Source organism: Topomyia yanbarensis, chromosome 3 (assembly GCF_030247195.1).
Source record: "Topomyia yanbarensis strain Yona2022 chromosome 3, ASM3024719v1, whole genome shotgun sequence".
NCBI classification, from domain to species: Eukaryota; Metazoa; Arthropoda; class Insecta; order Diptera; family Culicidae; genus Topomyia; species Topomyia yanbarensis.
This window is the reverse complement of record NC_080672.1, coordinates 138,363,855-138,386,123: the sequence shown is the minus strand read 5'-3', so window position 1 is coordinate 138,386,123 and position 22,269 is coordinate 138,363,855. Positions and strand designations below refer to the sequence as shown.

Sequence of the window (22,269 nt, the reverse complement as noted above, 5' to 3'; positions counted from 1 at the left end):
TTTTCTCTAGAATTATTTTGGATTTCAAGTAGCTGACAATCGTGCAAAGAACAGTGTTTACAATCCAGCAACAATTATGGTTCGAATTGTGATAATAGATATTCGAAGAGAATTATATGAAGCAAATAGAACACATGCAAATAATGACGAAAAACTTATGCGAATCTCTTATTTGGTTTATTTGAGTCTTCGTTGCCTTCTTTATATCTAATACAAATAGAATAGACCAGGTTTACCGAGGCGTTAATCCCACTTTAAAAGTTGAGCGATAATGGAGAAATCGGCTCTTTATGTTATTGCGCTAAGCTCACGTTGCCAAAGTGAAATGTTCCCTTTCAGCAGTGCTTTTTTGCCTGCCTTATGCCAATCGACAAACCAAATACAAATTTACCTTGAATTACCTTTCAGTTTAAACTTTCTCCATTTTGCGGTTCAAAAACAAAATTAAAGGGATGTTTGATTGTGGCATTTTGATCGGACCAGTTAGCAGATTGGGAAGGTTATAGCCATAGAAACAACATCAAACGAAACTGTAGCGCAATGAAATGTTCAATCCATGAGCTACATTTAGAACTTGTCGCTTGTTAAGACTTGTTAATAGTATGTACAGCCATGCCATACTTTCTGCACACTACATTGGTGTAATGCACGGTCACAAACGAAAATGCCATTAGTATTCGTAATTCGTATTTTTTCATAGTTCTTTGCTTCTGGGAAACATTGCATTGCAATCCATCCAGCGGGATCATACGGAAGAAGTTTCATCCAGTATCGCGCCACCTCACTAAATACTACTATAACCAATCGGTAAAATTATTTGGAATCAGTTCAGAATCCTGAATGGATTCTGCAATGCATAATCTATTTAGAATACCGTACCTCTGCTATATCTTTGAATCCAAACTGAACCTCATTAGGTATACCTTATAACTAGCAAAAGACTTCTGTAGATCAATAGATATTTCACTTCTTTTCAATAGTTTGTTCTCTGATGAATGTCCAAAATATAAGAATTTAATAGCGCGAAAAGTGTCTAGCAAGGTACATAGCGGAGGGCTCGGCTGCCTTCTGCTGCAACAACCAGTAGTGAATGATACATTTGATCAGACAAAATAGAGGGCTTGACGTTACACACTTCGAGACAAACAGGCGCAAAATTTTGTCCTCCCGAGGACCGGTGTTCACTTGGCAGACAGCTGCCACTTTGCCCGATTTTGCAAACTTTTGTCTCACGGAACGGACAGAGATCCTCTAAGCTGTAAGCTGCAGTCCTATCAGCCCACAAAAAATAAAAGAATTTCTTCTGGGTCTCCAGGTAACATTTAAAATTTATTTAAAACACTTTAAGGTCCCGTGATTTTTTCGTTCGTTTTTTTGTCCACCATTTGCAGCTGAATAATGCACATAATAACGGTATGATTACATGCAGCACAGGTTGCATCGCTGCTTTTAGCAGGCCTACAAAGTATTGCTGAAGGTTAGTCAGAAGCTGATCAACCATAGTGAATATATCATCACAGAAAAGTTTTCAAGTGCTATCCTGAACAATGGTATGTTTTCTTCGTCTGGATCATGGGTAACGGCTTCAGGCAACAAAACGTTTTTGAATTTAAACCATTGATATTTTGCCATTTTTACGACCCGGGTTAAATACCAAAAATTTTTACCCCTTGCACTTTTCAAGAGAGCAAAAATGTAATCTTATTAGCAAATAGAATTGCTCTCTGGTCTAGTGATATCCTCAACCTGCGGATAATGTATGCACTGACTAGAATAATAAAGGTCCATCACGAAATATGGAGTCAGTTTCATTGTCGGTTGATTTTTCATCATGGATCCTGAAGAAAATTAGTAAAAATAAAATACTACATTTAGCAAAACTCGCATCAGACCACTTACAGATTTTTCCTCGACGTTGCTTCAATTTTTCTCATCGATCACAGTACTCTTTAAAAGATTATCTGCTTCGGGCGTTTACAAGTGCTCCAGAAACTTCTCAGAAACACAATCGGCTTTCTCCTCCTGTTGCTCCTAGTATCTAAAGTATTTATACGAGTTGCATTCCTCGTAGTTATACCCCTACATCGCACCTCGAAACTGTCGCGTCAAACCTTCACGACTCCTCTCCCGTACATGACTGAGTACAGCTCTAGTGGCTGCCTTTACGGAATGAAGCTGCAGCCACTGCAGTATCGCCTCAATCCATCGTTTTGGGGCAACATTTAGGCTAATGTTACCCACCCTCATTGAAGTGTAGTACTTGGTCAGAACGCGCCTTTCGATGTAATCATTACCAAACACGACGGCTAACAATGGTAGCGTACCCGGTTTGAGGCGTTCACTAGGACCAATCAAATTTTCGATTGTGTACAGACTGCAGTCCAGGTAGCAGTACGACTCTTTAATACAATCAATTCGGATCTCACCTTCACCCTGTTTAACCAGAAATCGATGCTTACGTTTGCTTCCACGACCCACCAACTCTATCGCATAGTGCTGATCATTATCTATAACTTTTCGATAGACCGTATGTGGTACCGTTACGTACGGTATATACTTAACATTGTGAATATAGAAATCGCTATCGTAGTTCAATACATTATAATCGCGCTTCCTAGCCAAAACTGAAATCTCGTTATCCGCTTCAAAAAAGACACCACACAAAAGGAACTTTTGTCGCTCGCAGTGCATCCACAAAAACTTCCCGAATCAACAACGGAATAATTGGTCGACTTTTACATGCTTGATAATTTGAATCCTGTCCAGGAAACGTTCAAAGCGCACACGGTTTTTAGTTTGTTCTTATCATAGCCGCCGTATCACAAACGGCCTCACGTAACACTTGGAATGCGATTCGAAAAATGCTACCACAGCGCGGAAATAGTGGTCATAATTCCCTCCGAAGGCTCCGGTTCTGTCTTCCGAACGGGCAAAAATCTGAATGCACAGGTTATCACCGTCGATTACCAGTTCACAGTCGTGTAATTCGAACGGTTGCAAATAGCGCGCTGCATTTGTACCGATTTATGTTGTCAAACCTTGGACACCCATGTTCGCTTCTGATAATGAAATAAAACCTTCGTAATATAGTTCCAATTATTAAAAAATTGAATATTTACCGAATATTGTCCAGAAGAACTATTTCCTTTGCGTAAAACAACAATATCGCGATCTTCCCCGACACACCAATCCATGGTTGATTTGCAGTTGGTTGTCCGTGAGTTTTTTTTTTTGTGCTTTGTAGAAACTATTATTCGCTCTAATACCCAGTTAAACTCATTCCGGAACCGGTTCGGATTTCTTAATGAAGTCATTATGGATTCCAAATCAAATGCAACAACCGATTCCGACTCAGAATCGGTTGTTGCATTTAATTTGGAATCCATACTGACTCCATTCAGGATTCCGAATCAAATTCCGAATGGTTTGACCGGGTATTACACATAAACCAGTTCTGGAAGCCAAAATGCTTTTCAATCATAGTGGTTTAATTCCGTAATTTAAGTATGTAGTACAATGCCGATACATATATTCCACTCCCTGAGGTTTGCTGCGTACAGGAGTTTACTGGTTAAATTTTTTGTTTTATTAATAGGAGCAAAAGGATACCAAGGATACCGATTGTGTATTATTGGTTCGCAAATGCACAAAAACAAGCAAATAAACAGCACACTATGATTTGGTTACGTTGCCAGTTTCATTTTTTTCCCCATATCAAGCCTGTCAAAACGAAACAGACGAATTGGGTTGTGTAATTTGTTTGTTCGGTGAGCCAAAAATTGATGACCCGTTTGTATGGGACCTTGGCGTATTTAATTTGTATTTGGTACAGCGAAAGGAAATTTACTCAACTTTCCAATGAAGCCCTGATAATAACGATATAAAGCATATTTTTTAGATTAAAATCATTTAAGCACTTGCAGGTCGATTACAGGAAAAAAATAGAAGTGAAATTACAAGGAAACGAGTAGAGGTAGAAATATCATGTTCAAGAACAAATTATAAGTCGTCCTCAAATCCATCTTTTCGATAATAGATATTGCTATAATCATAATTCATTATTTTGAGAAAATTAACAAAAACCTCATCAAAAACACCAACTTTGAACTACTTTACAACTAAAAGGTAATTAAAAACTAATTAACTGAAAGATATGAGAACACCATTTAATAGACAATTTTCTCACCTTTCCAATGGAAATTCGAGGTATACTTTTCGAGTTAGAAGTATTTTAAGATAAATAAGTTTTTTACACAAAAAGTTCAATAACTCTGTAACGGGTGAGATTTGATGATACGTGTAGAACGATTTTTTTCTCCAAATATGACAGAATCATGAACCAAACACCCTGTATAGTTATTTTTGCTTAAGGGGGGCGTATTTGACCTGTTTACCCTATGCTTCATTTTGGAGCATGGGCGTCTTCAGACCATACTGTGTAAAGTGTATTCCTTCGAAATAACGATGTATGGTTTGTTTTAGATGCATTCTCAAAAAAATTAATTAATAAAATTAAAAATTAAAAAAAAAAAAAATTAATTCCATCCTTCGAAAATTATTCGATTGAAAGAATGGTGAGCTTTATCATGCCCAACTTTTTTCTAGTGCATATAGAGATCCAAATTAATGTTCCCTGCAAAATGGTGGCGTTTAGAAATACGAAAAAACTTTTTTCATAAAGATAGGTGCTTCTCTCACAGTGTTAGAAGCTGCCCAAATTTCACTTGCCAATGCTCAATACAATTGCCCTAGTATATTTATAATTGTCCAAATACGTGGAAAATATAGTCGAAGATAATCTAAATCGATAAGTTTTATCAAATTTCAATAATATTGCAAAATAACGATATTATCTCAAAATTTCATTTTCCATTATCAACATAAACTGTCCCTGGCAGCGCTGTTCATCGGAATCGAATCAGATTAATTGCAATAACTTCAGTTCTAGAGTTAATATCTGTTTCCTCGATGGCGGAGTGGTTAACGCATCTAACTAGAGACCGGGAGATCGCAGGTTCGATTCCTGCTTGAGGACATATCTTTTCTCAGTGTGTCCAATAAAAGGTGAATTGCCACCGTCCCAGTCATTCTTTCTCTGTCTATTTTCAATTGGACACGTTCCTAAAAACCTAAGCTCAAATAAAGGGCAATAATTACATTTAGCATCCTTACTTGTTTTTATGAACGAATCGAGTCCAAACCAAAGGTTATAGCTGCTCAAACATGTTGTGGTTTATAAACAACATGGGAATGAATGGGTTAAGCAAATACACGCACTTGAAAGTGCCACATTTCTAAAGATTCGAGTCTTTATTGTTGGTTGAATGGGTTGAAATTTTCTCTTTCTCGAACAGACTCTGGGTGGTCGCCATGAAAATCGAAGTCTTCCGGCCACAGCTGTAGATTCCATGTCAGATCAACAAACGGCAATATTATCCGCAAAAAAAAGCAAATTTATATTTCTTGGGAACATCTCAGTGACCCCTGGCAACATAAAACTCCTTTCTCGGAAGCTAGTTAAAATCCAATTCGTCTACAAGGATGCATTTGATTTGGTCAACACCTGATCATACAGCTTTCGAGCCCACAGTCTTGTCGTACTTTTTAGCTTTAAGCTCTGACACTTTTCCGAATGCGCATATTTCGAACCGTACAGCACTGAGATTGTTGACCACTATAACATCGGACACCTTGATCAGTAGATACAGAACACTAGATTAGGATTGTCGCTGGTGTTCCCATTGTTTTCGTCTCAGAACATGTTTGTATTGCTATCGGTATATATCTGTCAAGGTATCGAAAGTCTCTCTAGTAAAAGTCTTTGGTTCGCACTTTTGGTACACGCAGAAAAATATGGCCTGCTTGTAACCACAAACCGTTTAGTTGAACTTCAAATTAGTAAAATGCAGAGTTTACCTTTTATATTTCAGTCTCGTTTATTCTACTGTGATTTTTATGCATTCAAAACCGAAAATGTCCAATGCATAAAATTTACTGCAGAATAAAAAATAAGCAAACAGAAAAATGATGTGATATCTGTTATGGAACAAATTTCTATGTGGCATACTATTATAATTTCATTATTTTCACATGGTATCTATGCGTGACAGATAATTTTTATGTTCTACTATAAATTGCAAAAAAATATGTGTGAAATCAATATATTCAATATAACGAATTTTCTCGGTGTAAATTTTCGACTGTTATTGTTATGAAATGAAAGAGTTTGTATATACCGCACAAGGAAATGAAAATTCATCAAAATTCAGTACAGGTTTAGATAATTTGTGCATTCTAATTAGTGAGAATACATCAGCCAATTGTGTTTGTGGCTAAAAGGAACAAAAATGATTCGTCGCTATGAAACGACGATAGAGGATTATTTTTTTGCTTTTTTTATTTGGCCTATTTGACAGGTATATCCCGGAATTAAAACAATGATGTTCCTACCACTGATGCCAGCGACAATCCTAATCTAGTGTTCTGTATCTACTCCTTGATCACACCTTCCATGAAGCAGACATTCCTTTAAATGTTTCAGAACTGCACAGACGGTTGTTTTGACTGTTTTAAATTCCTTTATGATCGTCGTACCCGACCATGTCGTGGTTTCATTACTTTTAGGCAAAATTAATTAGCTCCTTTTCCACTCGTGGCAATTCGAGAAAAGAATTTTGTTTAAAAAAAATACATAAAATTTCAAGACAAAAACTTTGTGAATGGATTGCTGCCGACCACTAGGATAATTTTACCTGTCAAACAGCGGACCGATTCAAAATATGTATGCAGAGCTTTATACTTGAATCCAAATGAAAAGAAAACACAAAACATTGGATGCACCAATACATTGCCATTCATGTTTCAAAATTTTTAAATGAATATTGATTTCAAAAATCATAACTGGAATCTTGTTCGTATTAATCGTAATCACCTAAATAGTTACTTAGGGATATACAAAATTCTAAAGCGGACCCCACACTACACAAAAATAGTGTCAATAAAATTATTGACAACACTGCTCCAATCAATCAATCCCATTTAAATTCTACAGAATCAATATTTTCAAAATGACTTTATACCTCAACATATTGATCAAGATATGATTTATTGTCAATATTTCTGCTCGTGTAGGGTCATCGTCTTTTATAACCATAACTTGTTTCATTGGGGGATTAGTGCTCCAAGTGATTTGATATTGGATTATCTCTTCCGATATTATATCGATTGAGATCATTTAGAACTTGATGTTTTGCGATGTTTTGATAATACATACTATATGGGACAGTAGCAGGACTCAGAGAAACGCTCAAATCAGCATAGGACAATAACAGTGCTTGAGATCTCAAAGATTCGACAAAATCAATGGAAAAATGGAAAATTACTATTTAATGCTTTGTTAACAACATATCTAAGTTCTATAATCAATGCATTGTGTAGGAAAAACTGAATTTTCCTAAAAAGGCTATATATGTAGCGCTGGGCCAAAAAAGAAAAAAAAATGCTAAAAACTAACTTTAATTCTATAACTTTCAGTTCAGCGATTCGATAGATCGTGCTCACCCCAAGTCATGAAAAATAAATTACATTGTGGAGCGACGATCACTACTCCGTTTATGAAAAAAATAATGCAATTAAAAATCTTCAAATAGCTTTCTTCTTTTTCTGTGATGTGTCATCATTGTATCTTCCGTGTATGCATGAAACTGGCATGCCAGTGCATCATCAGAATGAAATGCTATCAGCGCCTGGCGGCTGTCATGGGATGTATTACCTAGAACACTCTAGTTAGAGCAAACAAGCATGAAATTTAACGTCTTAACAATAGAAATACGTCAAATTTCATGCTCGTTTGGATACGTCATGTGTCTTCTTCTTCCTCATGACCACACTCTAGCTAGAGTGCTCTAGTATTACCTACCACCAAAAACAAATTATTTGTATTTGTATTTGCTACCATCAAAGAATGCGAGCTGACATGAAACGCAGCAGCTGCTACGCTTACAACGACAGAACACAAACTAACGAATTTTGCTTATGTTCCCTTTTTATATGTGCGCAGTTCATTCGATGAAAAAGAGGCAGTCCTAGCAACGCTTGCTACTTGAGTGAATTGTACTGACCAATAACGGATCAGATAATTATTAACTTCATAAAATCTATTATTTCCGTTATTTTTAGTAATTGTACACCCTACGGAATTGGATACAAATTTGTTGTACATATTTCCAATCAGATATCGTAATAATCTTATTTTTTCATTCAAAAAATTTCAAAATTCGGGTAAAATTCCGGAAGAAAATTTTGAAGCGGGATCCATATATTGAAATGTTAGGTATTCTACTTCAAAAATTAAAAACGTCGCACTTCTATTATTCCACCGATTAGCCTGAAAGAATGGTAAATACAGCGAAAATCTACAAAAAATGAGGGTTTTGTCTGGCCGGGAACCACTGTGCGCTTGCGCAGGTAATGATTTCTTTGGAAGATAAGATTCCACGCATATCCACACACTTCAAAAATCGTAATTGACTTTACGATAGAACTATATTTCCGAATGAAAATTTACAATAGTATTTACCCCAGCAATCATAGAGCAGCAGATATTGTGGTTATTACTGTTTCTACACCATAGAATATAGAATTAGTCCAGCGTATGAACAATAAAACTTGATGGAACAATTCATATGACTGTCGAACAAAATTGCTCGTAGAATTGTGACAACCGAAACGATCAAATGGGCGATTGAAAGTTTGGCTCCGTATAAGTCTCCGGAAAAATATGGAATCATTCCAGTTCTACTATAAAGAGGATATGAGTACTTCAAACATATTTTGAGGAAGGTTCTTACTTGTAGTCTTGCAAGAGGATACACTCCAATTCATTGCCAAAGATTGTCGCGCCACTTATGAGGAGGCAAAGAGCTTTAGACCGATTGGTCTGACCTCCTTCCTTCTCAAATCAGTGGAACGTTTAATCGATCACTACATTCGGGATGTTACCTTGGGCCAATGCAATGCAACATGTATAAGCTGACCGGACACCTTTCAGCAAGAAAGCGTAATCGTTCACCACACTCATGTAGATGAGATGAGATGCATATCAGCAGAGGAAGTCTACTACCACCCTGTTACACAATGTTGTCTACAACATCAATTTTTCACAAAAGCAATCAAGTTTAGTAGTTTTTCTCGATATTGAAGTTGCTTTTGACAACGTGTCTTTGGAATCCATCTTGGAAGCAGCATGAGGTCATGGAGTACCTGCATATAACACGAACTGAATACATTCAATGCTTAGCAACCAAAATCTGTGCTCATCGTTAAGACAAGTAGAGATAAGGAAACTGATTGTCTGTGGATGTCCTCAAAGTGGTGTGCTGTCACCACTTCTGTGGAACCTTGTCGTCGATGGCTTGTTTAGGAAACTTGATGAGCGTGGGTTTCCGACATACGGTTTCACCGATGATTATCATATAACGGTCACCAGTATTTGCATTAACACACTTTCTGGTTTGATGTAACAAGCCTTATGTGTTGATGAGCAATGGTGTCTTCATGTTGGACTATCTGCAAATCCAAATAAAACATCAATGGTGCTTTTCACGCAACGAAGGATTTCAACCGGAGCTCGCTTGTTGCTGTTCTTTGACTTTAAAATTATTATCGCAGATCAAGTTAAGTACGTTGGGGTAATTCTTGACTCAAAACTTAATTGGACAGCTCACATCGATTTTAGAATCAAAAAAGCGTGCATGGCTGTTGGCCAATGTAGACGGGCTTTCAGCAAATCTTGGGGACTCACATCCAAGTACATTCAGTGGATCTACACAACAATTGTTAAACCAATACTGGTATATGGGTGTCTTGTTAGGTGGCAGAAGGTAGAAGTTATGACAATCCAGTCAAAGTTAAACCATCTTCAGAGGATGGTCTTGATGGCGATGACTGGTGCGTTCACGACAACATCTACTGTTGCTCAAGATGCACTCTTGAACATAAAACACATTATACGTGTTTCTGAAACAAGCAGCACTTTCTTGTGCCTTCCGTATTAAAGTCTTTGGAACAGATACACCCAATAGATCGTGCGACTAGTCACAAAAGACTGTGGCCCCAAATGGTTACCTAGGATGAGTTTACACTTGCTCGCAGAGACCGTACACTCACACATAGTTTTCCTTTTAAATCCTTCAATGTGAGAATTCCTCTTCATGAGGAATGGTTGTCTGGCTGGATGGAGCGACAACTTGAAGATTATACTTGTTATACTGACGGTTCTTTGTTGGAGGGCCGAGCCGGTGCTGGTGTCTACTGTCAAATGAGAATAAACTAGTCTCATTCGGTCTTCAATCGGCACTTCAACAGGGATTTGCGGTAAAAGAATCTGATTTCGCTCTGACAGTCAGGCTGCCCTGAAAGCACTTAGTTCGACAAATTCTAGATCGAAACTAGTAATTACATGTCGAACTCAAGTCGAAGAACTTAGCATTTCAAATACTATCTACCTTTTATGGGTACCCGGTCATTCCGGTATTACTGGAAATGACTGGGCGGATAGATTTGTTGGTCAAGAACCAGTTCTGCCCCTGTCGATAAGTTGGATAAAGCACAAGATTCGCTCTTTGGTTGCATCCGAACATGCCAATTCGTCAAAATTCATTACAGTTTAAAAGTTCGCTTAAAACTTGGACTGAGGTTCTCCAAATTGAAGAAAATATTCGTTTCGGAGATTCCACCTTATTTATAGCAAGAATTACTTGTAAATTTTAACCAAAACTGTAGAATTTCTTTTTGATTTGTGTGGAAGGAGCACGACAAGTGTTTGCAAATTTAACATGTTTTACAACAATATAGCATCATAATTATAGGGGAACCCGAGGCTATTTGGACCTACCCAAGCAAAGCGTTAGGTAACGGACTCTTCGTTTTTCAATCCTTTTACAATGTAGAGGTAATTCGGACATCCCTACGAGGCAATTAAGACCGTAAATTTTTCTTTATTTTTTTACAATGGAAATATTACCTAGGAAAAATTTATTAGAGAAATTCCTTAAGAAGCAAAAAATAAATAGCGTTACAATAACTGTACCTTAAGTTTTGCGACTTTCTGAGAAATAGAGGGGGTCCGAATTACCCCCACTGTCTTTGAATCGTCAGGGAATGATCACGGATGTAAATTGGGTTGGGACGGTGTATTAACGACGGTTTAGAAAAAATATTTCACTTTGGTAAAGCGCGATCACTTATCGAAAAAACTTTATTACTCCGAAACAATATATTCCACGATGAGATATGTGTGACCGGTCTGATCGATAGGTAGAATAGAAGAGACAGATGAATCCCCTATCAAAGGTGATTGGCGCTATAGAGCGTGGGAAAAAATCTACTTTGTAGTATTGCCACCAATGAATTTGATTGGGGCGCGTTCGCAATCAATTTTTAGACGGATTCTAATTTAAATTAATTAAATCTAACATGACCGGCCACCTGAAATTATCAATTTCAACTTAATTCTAAAAATATTTCATTCAATACATTTCATTGATTTTAAAACTAATTTGATGAACAAATGATGTCGTCAGCTTGGTTGAGGGTTGCGCTGACTTCTTCATCCTCGTCGAACGTATCAGGTAACGGACACACCTTGGAGGCGGGTCGCTTGAATGTTCCGGACGGCGTTCGCAGAACCACCACTCGTGAAACGTCGTCTTTTCCAGGAAAAATTTCTTCAACTCGAGCCAATGACCACCGCATTGGAGGTAAAAGCTCGTCTTGCAGGATCACCACCTGGCCAACCTTAAGGTTAACCTTTTCTGGGTTTACTGTAGCTTGTCGTTGGAGTTCTTTCAGGTACTCGTTTCTCCATCGGTACCAAAAGTGCTGAACTTTCTGCTGGACGAACTGGAATCGATTCAATCGATTTATCGGTACCTCCCTCCAATCTGGATCAGGGATGGCTTGGAGAGAAGCACCAATAAGAAAATGCCCTGGCGTTAGGGCGTGCAGATCGTTGGGATCCTCCGATAGAGAAACAAGCGGGCGGGAATTCATACAGCTCTCTATCTGCGCTAGAATCGTCAGCAAGTCTTCGTAGAACAATACGGTGTTGCCCAATTGACGAACGAGGTGACGCTTGGCCACCTTCACGGCTGCCTCCCAGAGGCCACCGAAATTTGGGGCACGTGGGGGTATCATGTGCCATGTGATTCCCTCCGTTGCGAGACTGGTAGCGATACGATCTATTTCGGTGTGGTTAGTAAGCATTTTATAAAGGGCATGAAGCTCGTTTTTCGCGCCTATAAAATTTGTGGCATTATCCGAAAAAAGATGTTCGGGTCGACCTCGTCTAGCAACGAAGCGTCTTAAAGCAGACATAAAGGCAGACGTGGACAAATCTCCAACAAGTTCAATGTGTACAGCCTTCGTGCTGAAACACACGAACAGAGCTATATAGGCCTTCGCTGGAGCGGTTTTACGATTAGTGGATTTAATATACACTGGACCGCAATAATCAATACCAGTGCGAGAGAATGGGCGGCTAGGGGTAACTCGCGCATGCGGAAGCTGTCCCATAGGTTGCTTTATTGGCTGCGGATTGGCACGAACACAACTATAGCAACGACGAATTGTGCTGCGTACAGCTCGTTTCCCATTTATTGGCCAATATTCGTTTCGAACAACTGCGAGCGTGAGCGCGATTCCCCCATGAAGCAGTTGAAGATGATACGACATTAGGAGTAGGCGAGTGAAGTGATGAAATCCAGGTAGTAATATTGGGTGCCGGGTACTATAAATCTCATCTGACAGTCTGAGCCGGCCACCAACTCGAATTAGGCCAGAAGAATCGACAAACGGATTCAAAAGCTTCAAACTGGACCGCTTGGTAACATTTTTGCCTTGCTTGAGTTGTTTCAATTCTTGATCGAAGCATTCCCTTTGTACGATCTTTACCAGAACCGTTTTTGCTCGCTCCAATTCGTGAACCAATAATACTGTAGAAGTTGATCGTTTTCCGCCTCTAGCATTATGAAAAAACCGCAGGCAATACGCGGTCGTACGTACCATTCTAAGATAGGACGAAAAACGGGCTACTAAGGGGTTGGGTGGCGTTGGGGTTTGAATAGTAAGGACAGAGTGTTTGCGTTCCAGTTCTTCATCCGAGTGTGTGGTCGATGTTATCCAGTTCTGTTTCGGCCAGTCATCCAATTCCCCCTGCATCCAATGTGGTCCATGTCTCCATACACTGCTATTCACTAACTGCTCCACTGTCATACCGCGGGAAACTAAATCAGCCGGGTTGGTTGCACCAGGAACGTGACACCATTTGCCACCACGGGTTGTTTCTTGGATGTCTGCTACTCTGTTCGCAATAAAGGTCTTCCAGGTGTGAGGGGGCGAACTGAGCCAGTGTAGAACCACAGTAGAATCCGACCAAAACCATACTGACGAAAACTTCATATCTAAAGCTGAATAAACTTTCTCATAAAGATGTGCAGCAAGTTGTGCCGCACATAATTCCAGCCGTGGGATGCTGCGTCGTTTTAGTGGGGCTACCCTCGATTTTGATGCGATGAGCTCAACCTTCACTCCTCCTAATGCATTGACCGATCGAGCATAAACACATGTTCCATACGCAGCCTCCGATGCGTCTGCAAAGCAATGTAATTGTATATCACCTTCACCAAATGCGTAGCGGCTGATACGATACGATGACAAATCAGGCAGTTCCGAAGCGAAACCTTTCCACCTCGTCTGTACCTCGCCCGGTACATCTTCATCCCAATCTAGCGATAACGTCCACAGCAATTGAAGAAGCATTTTAGCTCGAATTATAATCGGGGCAATCCGAGCGGATCATATAATCGAGCAATAGCCGAAAGAATGCTTCGTTTGGTAATCGGTTCAGTAACTGCGTTAGTGTTTATATCAAAGCGGAATAGATCGGACGACGGCTCCCAACTTATGCCTAAAGTCTTTATTGTTTCCTCTGGATCGAAAGTTCTGCTAGATTGTGTGGCCAAATCTTCAGGTGGAATACCGTCTAGAGCAGCTGGGAAGTTTGAACACCATTTTCTCAACCGAAATCCGCCTAGATTGAGTAAGCAACTCATCTCTTTTCGCAACTGGATCGCCCTTTCGATGCTGGATTCGCCCCTGATGAAGTCATCCATATAAAAATCCTTTTTTACTGCTGAAGCAGCTAGTGGGAAAGTGCCACCTTCATCATCGGCGAGCTGCTTAAGCGTTCTAGTGGCTAAAAACGACGACGGTGCCAACCCATAAGTTACAGTGGTTAGCTCGTATTTGGCAATAGGCTCATCCTGGCTAAATCTCCATAAAACTCTCTGCAAGGGGCGGTCATCAGGATGAATGGAAACCTGACGATACATCTTTTCGATGTCCGCTAGTAACGCCACTTTGTACTTGCGGAATCTTATAACCAAACTGAGAAGATCGTCTTGGATTACGGGTCCGATTAAAAGTGCATCATTCAAAGAGTAACCTGTACTAGTTTTAGCAGACCCATCGAACACACTTCGTACCTTGGTTGTTGTGCTCGAGTCTTTAAGGACAGCATGGTGTGGGAGGTAAAAAACATTGGGTGGATCGACTGCATCCCCTGCCAGCTCACGCATGTGCCCCAATTTCAAGAATTCTGCGAGGAAATCATGATAATTCTTCTTCAATACTTCATCTTTGTCCAGTTTTCGTTCTAGGCTTTGTAGACGTCGGACTGCATGCAAATGGGAATTGCCCACCATAGCAGAAAATTGTTCCTTCTTGGGGTATTTAACCATGTATCGTCCACAAGATTCTCTAGATACTGTCTTAGTGTAAAAATCTTCGCAATATTGTTCAGATGGGGTAATATTAGACCAGTCCAATTCATCTACTTTCCAAAACCGCTCCAAATTGCGGTCAATAGACTCTAGGGTGGAAACACAACAGGTTACGTTTTGGGTTTCAAAGTCCGTTTTACCCGAAACAACCCAACCAAAAACACTCTCGGCGAGTATCGGGAACGATGTACCTAAATTTATCCGGCCACCTTTAAGCATCGTGAAGAAATATTCCGCTCCAATGATGAGATCCACTTTCCTCGAAACATTGAACTCTGGGTCGGCAAGAGGTAACTCATTAGGGATGTTCAATTTAACAGAGGGTAACGATACCGCTGGGAGATGCGATGTGAGATGACGAAGTACCAAGCAATCAATCTGACATGAGAACCTTCCTATTCTCGATTTGATTTCGGTTTGTACCGAACCAGAAACACGAAGATTTGATTCTCCAACCCCGGAGATAGATTGATCGATACGATGTCTAGGTAGGCGAAGCTGCTGACAAAGTCGCTCACTTATCAGATTGCACTGCGAGCCCGAATCTAACAACGCTCGTGCCAAATGTTCCTTCCCATAACCATCCATAATCACAATCACGGCAGTCGATAAAAGTACGTTCGTGGGTTTGGAATATGCTGCTGCGTTCGAAGATACTGGCGTAGAAGCGAAAATCTGCCTTTCTTCATCAACTCGGGCAAAATTGGAGCTAGTTGGCTGAGGATGATGAGAATTTCGCGTATGACGGTTGGAAATATCGTTACTATTTGTAGCCTCAAATCCTGGATGAAGCAACGTGTGGTGTCGCTTTTGACACAAGCGACAAGAAAAAGTGGATGCACATTTCCGAACAAAGTGGTCACTCCTGAAACAATTGCTGCAAATCTTACGAGTGTTGACGATATTCAACCTATCCTTCAAAGGCATTTTTTCGAAGACTGTGCATTTGACCAACAAATGATACTGGTTGCACGCTAGACATGCAGGTTGGGGAGTGTCTGTAGCCGCAAAACTGTTAATCCGATTGGTGGAGGGGTTATGGGTTTGCTTCGACTGCTTTGGAGTAGAGTTTTGTTTGCTGTGGTAATTAGATGCCTGATCAGTGCCAATCAACAACGATTCCATTGCTCGGGATTTTTTAGTTAAGAAATTAATGAGATTAGTGTATGTAGGCTCGGCATCATCGGATACATATTCTTCCCAATCCTTGAGGGTTCTGTCGTCCAATCGGGAACTAAGAAGTTGGACGAGAAGACTGCTCCAGTGTTGCGTTGGTTCGCCTAATTGCGTCAGAGTTTTCACATGACGTTGAAAATCTTCTACCATTGTTCGAAGTGCTAGGGGAGATTTTCCAGTAAGCTTCGAGTGGACCATCAACGATTGCAAATGTTTTTTCTTCAACAAATACTTATTGGAATACCGAGCTAAAAGTGCTTCCCATGCAACTGCATAATTATTGACAGTAATCGTCAAAGATTCTATCAATTTGAGCGCGTCTCCTTTCAGCGACGATCGTAGGTACTGAAATTTCTGAATGCAGGGTATCTCTGCTGAGGAGTGAATGAGTGAAATAAACGAGTCGTGAAACGTAAGCCACTCGTTCAGATCGCCATCAAATTCCGGCAATGAAATTGTAGGAAGTTTCACGCCGACCATATGGGGAACTACTGGACCGACGGGATGGGGTTGCGCTAGCGTTGGAGCAGGGGGAGGGATTTTCGAGACCAAGCCACCTTTAACCCGAAAATAGGTTTCTTCTACGTTTGCCCTTATTTCCATATTACCAGCCATAAATGCTTCCGAGTCGTCAAATGATTCATATTCACCTTGTATTGCCTCAAAATTCTCCAACAATGTATCCAGCTTACCCAACCGTATCGCTACTTCTTGAAGGTCTCGATCCTCGTTGTAGTTGGTCACGAACATTTCGATGCGCGAAATGGAGTCCATAATGTTCCGTCGCTTCAGCTCCTTCTGTTTCACCTTTTTCTCCGACATGATGATGAAGTTAAACTAGAACAATCGAAAAGACCCAGGAAGCACCGATTGGTAAAAATTAATTATTTGGACAGACACTCACCTGTGCCTGTCCAAAGACAGGCCTTGTATTTATTAAAATCTGGAACCTGCAATGAACCCTGATGCCGGGCGGCAATCGCTGTGTGTCGTGTTGAGCACGGATGATTCACGTTGCAGATGTGGTTTTGTAGCCAAATCGTTTCCACACTTGTTCCGAATGCTTATCTCCAAGGTCAGTCGGTTGAAATCGCGTGTTAGATTTTTATTCACCTCAGTACAGGTGATAATAGCGTTATTGGGTAGATGATGGGATAATAACCAGTACCAACGACCACGTGCCGGGCGACAGTGGTAGCACGAGATTTTATCAATCTGTAGGTATCAAAAAGGGACCCAGGAAGTACCGCACGGATAATTTATCCAAGTTGGACAGATACTCACATGTACCTATAATATTACAGGCCTTGTATATGGATAAATGATCCGATATTTTTCCCAGCCAGTTTGGGGTTATAGTTGGCGTCCTCCACGTCGTAATCCTCAAAGTGCAAAAAACCAACACCCGTGATCCTGGTCACGGCACCATGAATCGTCAGGGAATGATCACGGATGTAAATTGGGTTGGGACGGTGTATTAACGACGGTTTAGAAAAAATATTTCACTTTGGTAAAGCGCGATCACTTATCGAAAAAACTTTATTACTCCGAAACAATATATTCCACGATGAGATATGTGTGACCGGTCTGATCGATAGGTAGAATAGAAGAGACAGATGAATCCCCTATCAAAGGTGATTGGCGCTATAGAGCGTGGGAAAAAATCTACTTTGTAGTATTGCCACCAATGAATTTGATTGGGGCGCGTTCGCACTCAATTTTTAGACGGATTTTAATTTAAATTAATTAAATCTAACAGTCTTAATAACCCCGGGTCCCACTGAACTTCTTTTAAAATGAAAGTGCAAAATAAATTTAATTTCAAATAATTGTATAATTATGATGAAAGTAAACAAGTAACTATATGCTAAAAATCACAAGTTTTACATTTCTTACATTTCTTTCTTTCTTATGTATAGAATTCGCTCAAACTTTGCAAACTTTTTCCGAGGCCCGGAGGGCCGAGTCTCATATACCTATCGACTCAGCTCGAAAAATTGGGACAATGTCTGTATGTGTGTGTGGATATGTATGTATGTGCACTAATGTCATGTAATTATCTCAGCAACCGCTGAACCGATCTTAACAAAATTAGTTTCAAATGAAAGGCCCAACGTTGCCATTTGACACTATTATTTTCGTTTTTCCAAATACAAATATGCAATAATTTGTATTTGGTTTTTCGATATGTTGTTTACTTTCTGAGATATGGACAATTTTGTCAAAGCGCAATGGGTTTAAAGCAAATAACTTTCGAACAAAGCAGCAAAACCATATATTGTGCACATAAAGCCTGTAAAAATACCTTTCAAACAAGTTGTAGATTGTCAAAATCCGATCACGAACGGCGGAGATATTAAACATTTTGTATTTTTATTCCTCGTTTACCGATTTCTAAACTAGCTAAAATGCTGCGGTTACATACAGAGTATTGCTTTACTGGTGTTTTAGGGGCAAAACTAAACCAATTTTGCATATCGGGGTATGAAAACATATCGGGGTAATTCAAGGAATTCGATGCCGAAAATTGTGAATTTACTTAATAATTAATTAACTATTTTTCAAAAATTAATACGCAAGTTTGCTTCAAAGACAAAACAATGTTCAAATTCACTTCAATGTGAAAATTTGTCCAGAGTTGGTGTATTTATCCGTTGGATTAAACATTGCGTTCAATCGTGAGATAGACGTTGGATGGTATATGAATGCACAGATCACCAACTTATCCACCTGGTAGTGAGAAAATAGATTTCTAACATAATTCATATTCATATTATACTCGTAGCATCACCAAGAGCAACTGTGTTTTTGATTAACAAAATTCTAGTGAAAGTTTATCTTCTTTTGCAAGATTTATGTTATACTAATTGTGGCGTAAAAATTATCAGTTGCATTATGTATAATAAAGATGTAAGGAATCAAAGATTCGCCCTATGTGCAAAATAATATAACAGCACTAACCATCATTTACCATTCCTCACTTGTCGCCTCTATCCACCCCCCGATCTCGCCTCAATCGTGTTCGTGACAACTGTCACGACTCAGATATATCCTGATATTTCCAAATCCATTTCTAAGATGTGTCATAAGACCTTCAACTAATCTGAAAAACTTGTTAGTATCCAAGCTAATTTAATCTTGCGATGTACTTGTTCAGGTTGAAGCAAACAAATCTATTTTTGTCATCTGTTTCCCTATAAGTAGTTTTGTATTTTAGTGTAGAACAGATCCACTTGCGGAAACAAACTAAATATCACATTCTTCTTGAAAAAGAAAATAATGGTGGTCCTGGCAAAATTTGCAAAATATTTGTATTATGAGAAAACTATAATTAATTTATGTTCCAACCCTGCTTTCCTCTGTAAATGAGGGGCTATTCCTTCGAAACGTTGCACTAAGGAGAGTCATATGAACAAAAACCGAAAACTACATCAACTCCAATTTAATTCAATTCTATACTGAGCGTTTGTATATCGTCGCTGTTGTGCTATCTTATGACAAAAGCCATTTTGGGGTGAACTGAGTTAGATATGCCATGTTACTAATGCTGATTTCGTTTTTAGAATCGAGTCGCTCTAGGTTCGCTCTGAGCTGTCACTTTTGTATGGATTTTGTAAATATTAGGGCGAACCTAGGGCGACTCTGATTTAAAACCGAAATCAGCATAAGTTTTAAAATCTCCATAAAGTCGCGTTTTCAGAATTTTGAAATTCTGCTGGGTTACTGAGATATAGCGAAACACGATTATGACAAGCGCCAATTTCTCGAATGATCGAGTTGTGCTATCTTATGACAAAGAAAAAAGAGACAACATTCTTAGTTTGTTGGCTTGCTATAAGCCGAAAAGCTTATAGCAAGCCAACAGATGTCTCTGATGATATAGGTAATTCCTATGCAGATCAACCAAAACTATTAGCTAGGTTCTTGTCTCGGGAGCGAAACTTTTCCTACCATAGTTTTTTTCTGGGAATGGTTGGCTTATATATTCATGATTATTGAACAAATTTCCTTTTGAGATTTCCACTTGTTTTGGAAAGTATACCGAAATGTAGTGATGGATTATGCAAGAAGAACATTTGTTTCGTCTAGTCATCTGTGAACAATAACATTGTTTGATATACATTGTCTCTAAATTGTCAATGAAACCAATTTTTGTTAATTGTTTTTTCTGAATAAAGGAGGAAAATTGGAAAAACTTTGTGTTCTAATATCATCATTTTGTAACCTGATATTGCTGCTATCGCATGGAAAAGTATGATATTGGACATAGTGATCTATAACGCATAATTTTACGAATCAGTTATAATTCATTTTTATATGAAATCTTCTGTACACATTTGTGACACGTCATACATATGTTATCATCAATACATAGTTATGACACGTATGTGAGCGACTTTGGTTTACATTTTAAGCAAAAACTGTAAATATAGTCAACCGATCTTCGCACAAATCGAGAGTTTACTTCAGAAAAGATAGAAGCATCGAATGCCTTCTCCGAAAAGCTTCTAACATTTATAAATTTTAAGATATTCAATCTCAAACATTAAAAATCGTTTTTCTCGAAAAGTGCTAAATGGCGCTTGTCATAAGATAGCACAACAGCGACGATATACTATAATTACGGAAATCCTAGGGTATTTCAAATTGGGTAATATGGTTGTTTGAAGACAAAAATGTTGAAAGAGACATACCACGTCTATTTTAACCTTTTCGCATCTGAACTGAATTTTGAATGAAACATATGCTCAAATGTGTCATTCGAAAATTGAGAACACCTGTTTTGGGTTGATATTATTGAAAATGCGGATTCATTGTATTGCAATGCACTTTCATGAAAAATAACGGATCAAATTCCAAAAATATCCACAAATTAGATCCGGGAAAAATAGCGCCAAAAAACCCCTGAACTATCAAACTATACTTGCATCCCAGTAAATGCTTTTAACTTATAGCGATGGTTTCAATTGCCCAAATTTACCTTATAACGAGAACGCTTCAATTGAAGCTTCAATGCCAGAATTAGTACAGGCATTGGACAATTTAATAGAGGTTTCGTTTGAGTGCTCCGTATTTTACACGTAAATTAGCAAGGATTACAATCACAGTTTGTGCATTGGACAGATAGTTGATCTCACTGTATTTAAGTCATACATATTACTGTGTAACTATAACTGATACTGAGTTGTACTGCAAACCCCAATATACATTTTTCATGATCAATGTGACTAATAGCATATTTGTTATATATTTTCGATGAATTTAAATACTTATTCTGATAGTTTGAACCATTCCTTTGTCATGGTATTGTTTTGTGTAGGACTCATAAACCCATATCTCCAGAACGAGAATTCCGAACGAAACAATTCTCAAGTGATAAGGATTGCTGGACCTGAAAATTCTATTCTGTATAAAAATTATTTTTCAGATATCTGTGACCAAAAAACATCTTTTAATTCCAAGACGAATTCCTGACTTCTAGATTTCCTTAAGACTAATTAAGGCCCATCAATAAATAAAAAGAACTGACTAAGCTGATAATCTTAAAAAAAAAATATAGCAATCTTAAAACGATTACGAAATATAGCAATCTTGAAACGATTGAAATTTGTTTTATTCATTTACTTTATTTAACTAACTTTATTAAATTTTATCCTATATACTCATTTTTCTAGATCATTCATTTCATGGATTATATTCGCTTTGTTAATTATTTTTTATTTTAAATGTTTGGCTTTTTTAAAATATATAATCATTTCATTTTCATTTTTTCTTTTAGGATTTTGTTGATTCATTTTGTTCATTTAACCTCATTTTATCTCTTGTATTCATTTCATTCTTTGCATGCATTCCGGTCAGTTTATTATCTCATGCATCTTATTCGTATCATTCATTCAATTTATTTTATTCACTTTTTTCGTGTTATGCAATTTTATATTATTTTTCGGATTCACACATTTTATTCATTTTAAAAATCTGACTAATTCTGTACAGTCATTCATTTTATTCATTTCATCTAGAACATTAATTAGACACAATTTAATTTATTCTATTAATTCTATTACTTATTAATATCGCTGATTTTTTTTTAAATTTAGATCATATTATTGTCTACAAGCAAACAAAATGAAAAAAATATGATGAAATATATAGAAAGAAAGCACTTTTATTCATTTTATCACTTTCCTCATGTTGTTTATTTTATTCATTTTATTGATTTTATTGACTCTCTGCATACCCTGTTATTTATGAA

General features: G+C 38.3%; 2 protein-coding genes and 1 pseudogene across 2 annotated transcripts; all 3 read right to left on the bottom strand.

Moving 5' to 3' along the window:
• Positions 1–1,919: 1,919 nt before the first annotated feature.
• On the bottom strand, positions 1,920–3,051 carry LOC131687238 (protein asteroid-like; annotated as a pseudogene).
• An 8,502-nt stretch (positions 3,052–11,553) lies between these two features.
• LOC131687237 (uncharacterized) lies at positions 11,554–13,818 on the bottom strand. Its single transcript, XM_058971311.1, has one exon. The coding sequence runs from the start codon at positions 13,816–13,818 to the stop codon at positions 11,554–11,556; it is 2,265 nt and encodes a 754-aa protein (XP_058827294.1).
• An 11-nt stretch (positions 13,819–13,829) lies between these two features.
• LOC131687236 (uncharacterized) lies at positions 13,830–17,392 on the bottom strand. Its single transcript, XM_058971310.1, has 2 exons — positions 17,307–17,392; positions 13,830–17,231 (listed from the first exon to the last, which is right to left on the bottom strand). The coding sequence occupies exon 2, from the start codon at positions 16,836–16,838 to the stop codon at positions 13,830–13,832; it is 3,009 nt and encodes a 1,002-aa protein (XP_058827293.1). The 5' UTR covers positions 16,839–17,231; positions 17,307–17,392.
• Positions 17,393–22,269: the final 4,877 nt, after the last annotated feature.

Excerpts from the sequence above, each read along its gene's own strand:
- LOC131687236 (XM_058971310.1), bottom strand. The coding sequence starts at position 16,838 with ATGTCGGAGAAAAAGGTGAAACAGAAGGAGCTGAAGCGACGGAACATT.
- LOC131687237 (XM_058971311.1), bottom strand. The coding sequence starts at position 13,818 with ATGCTTCTTCAATTGCTGTGGACGTTATCGCTAGATTGGGATGAAGAT.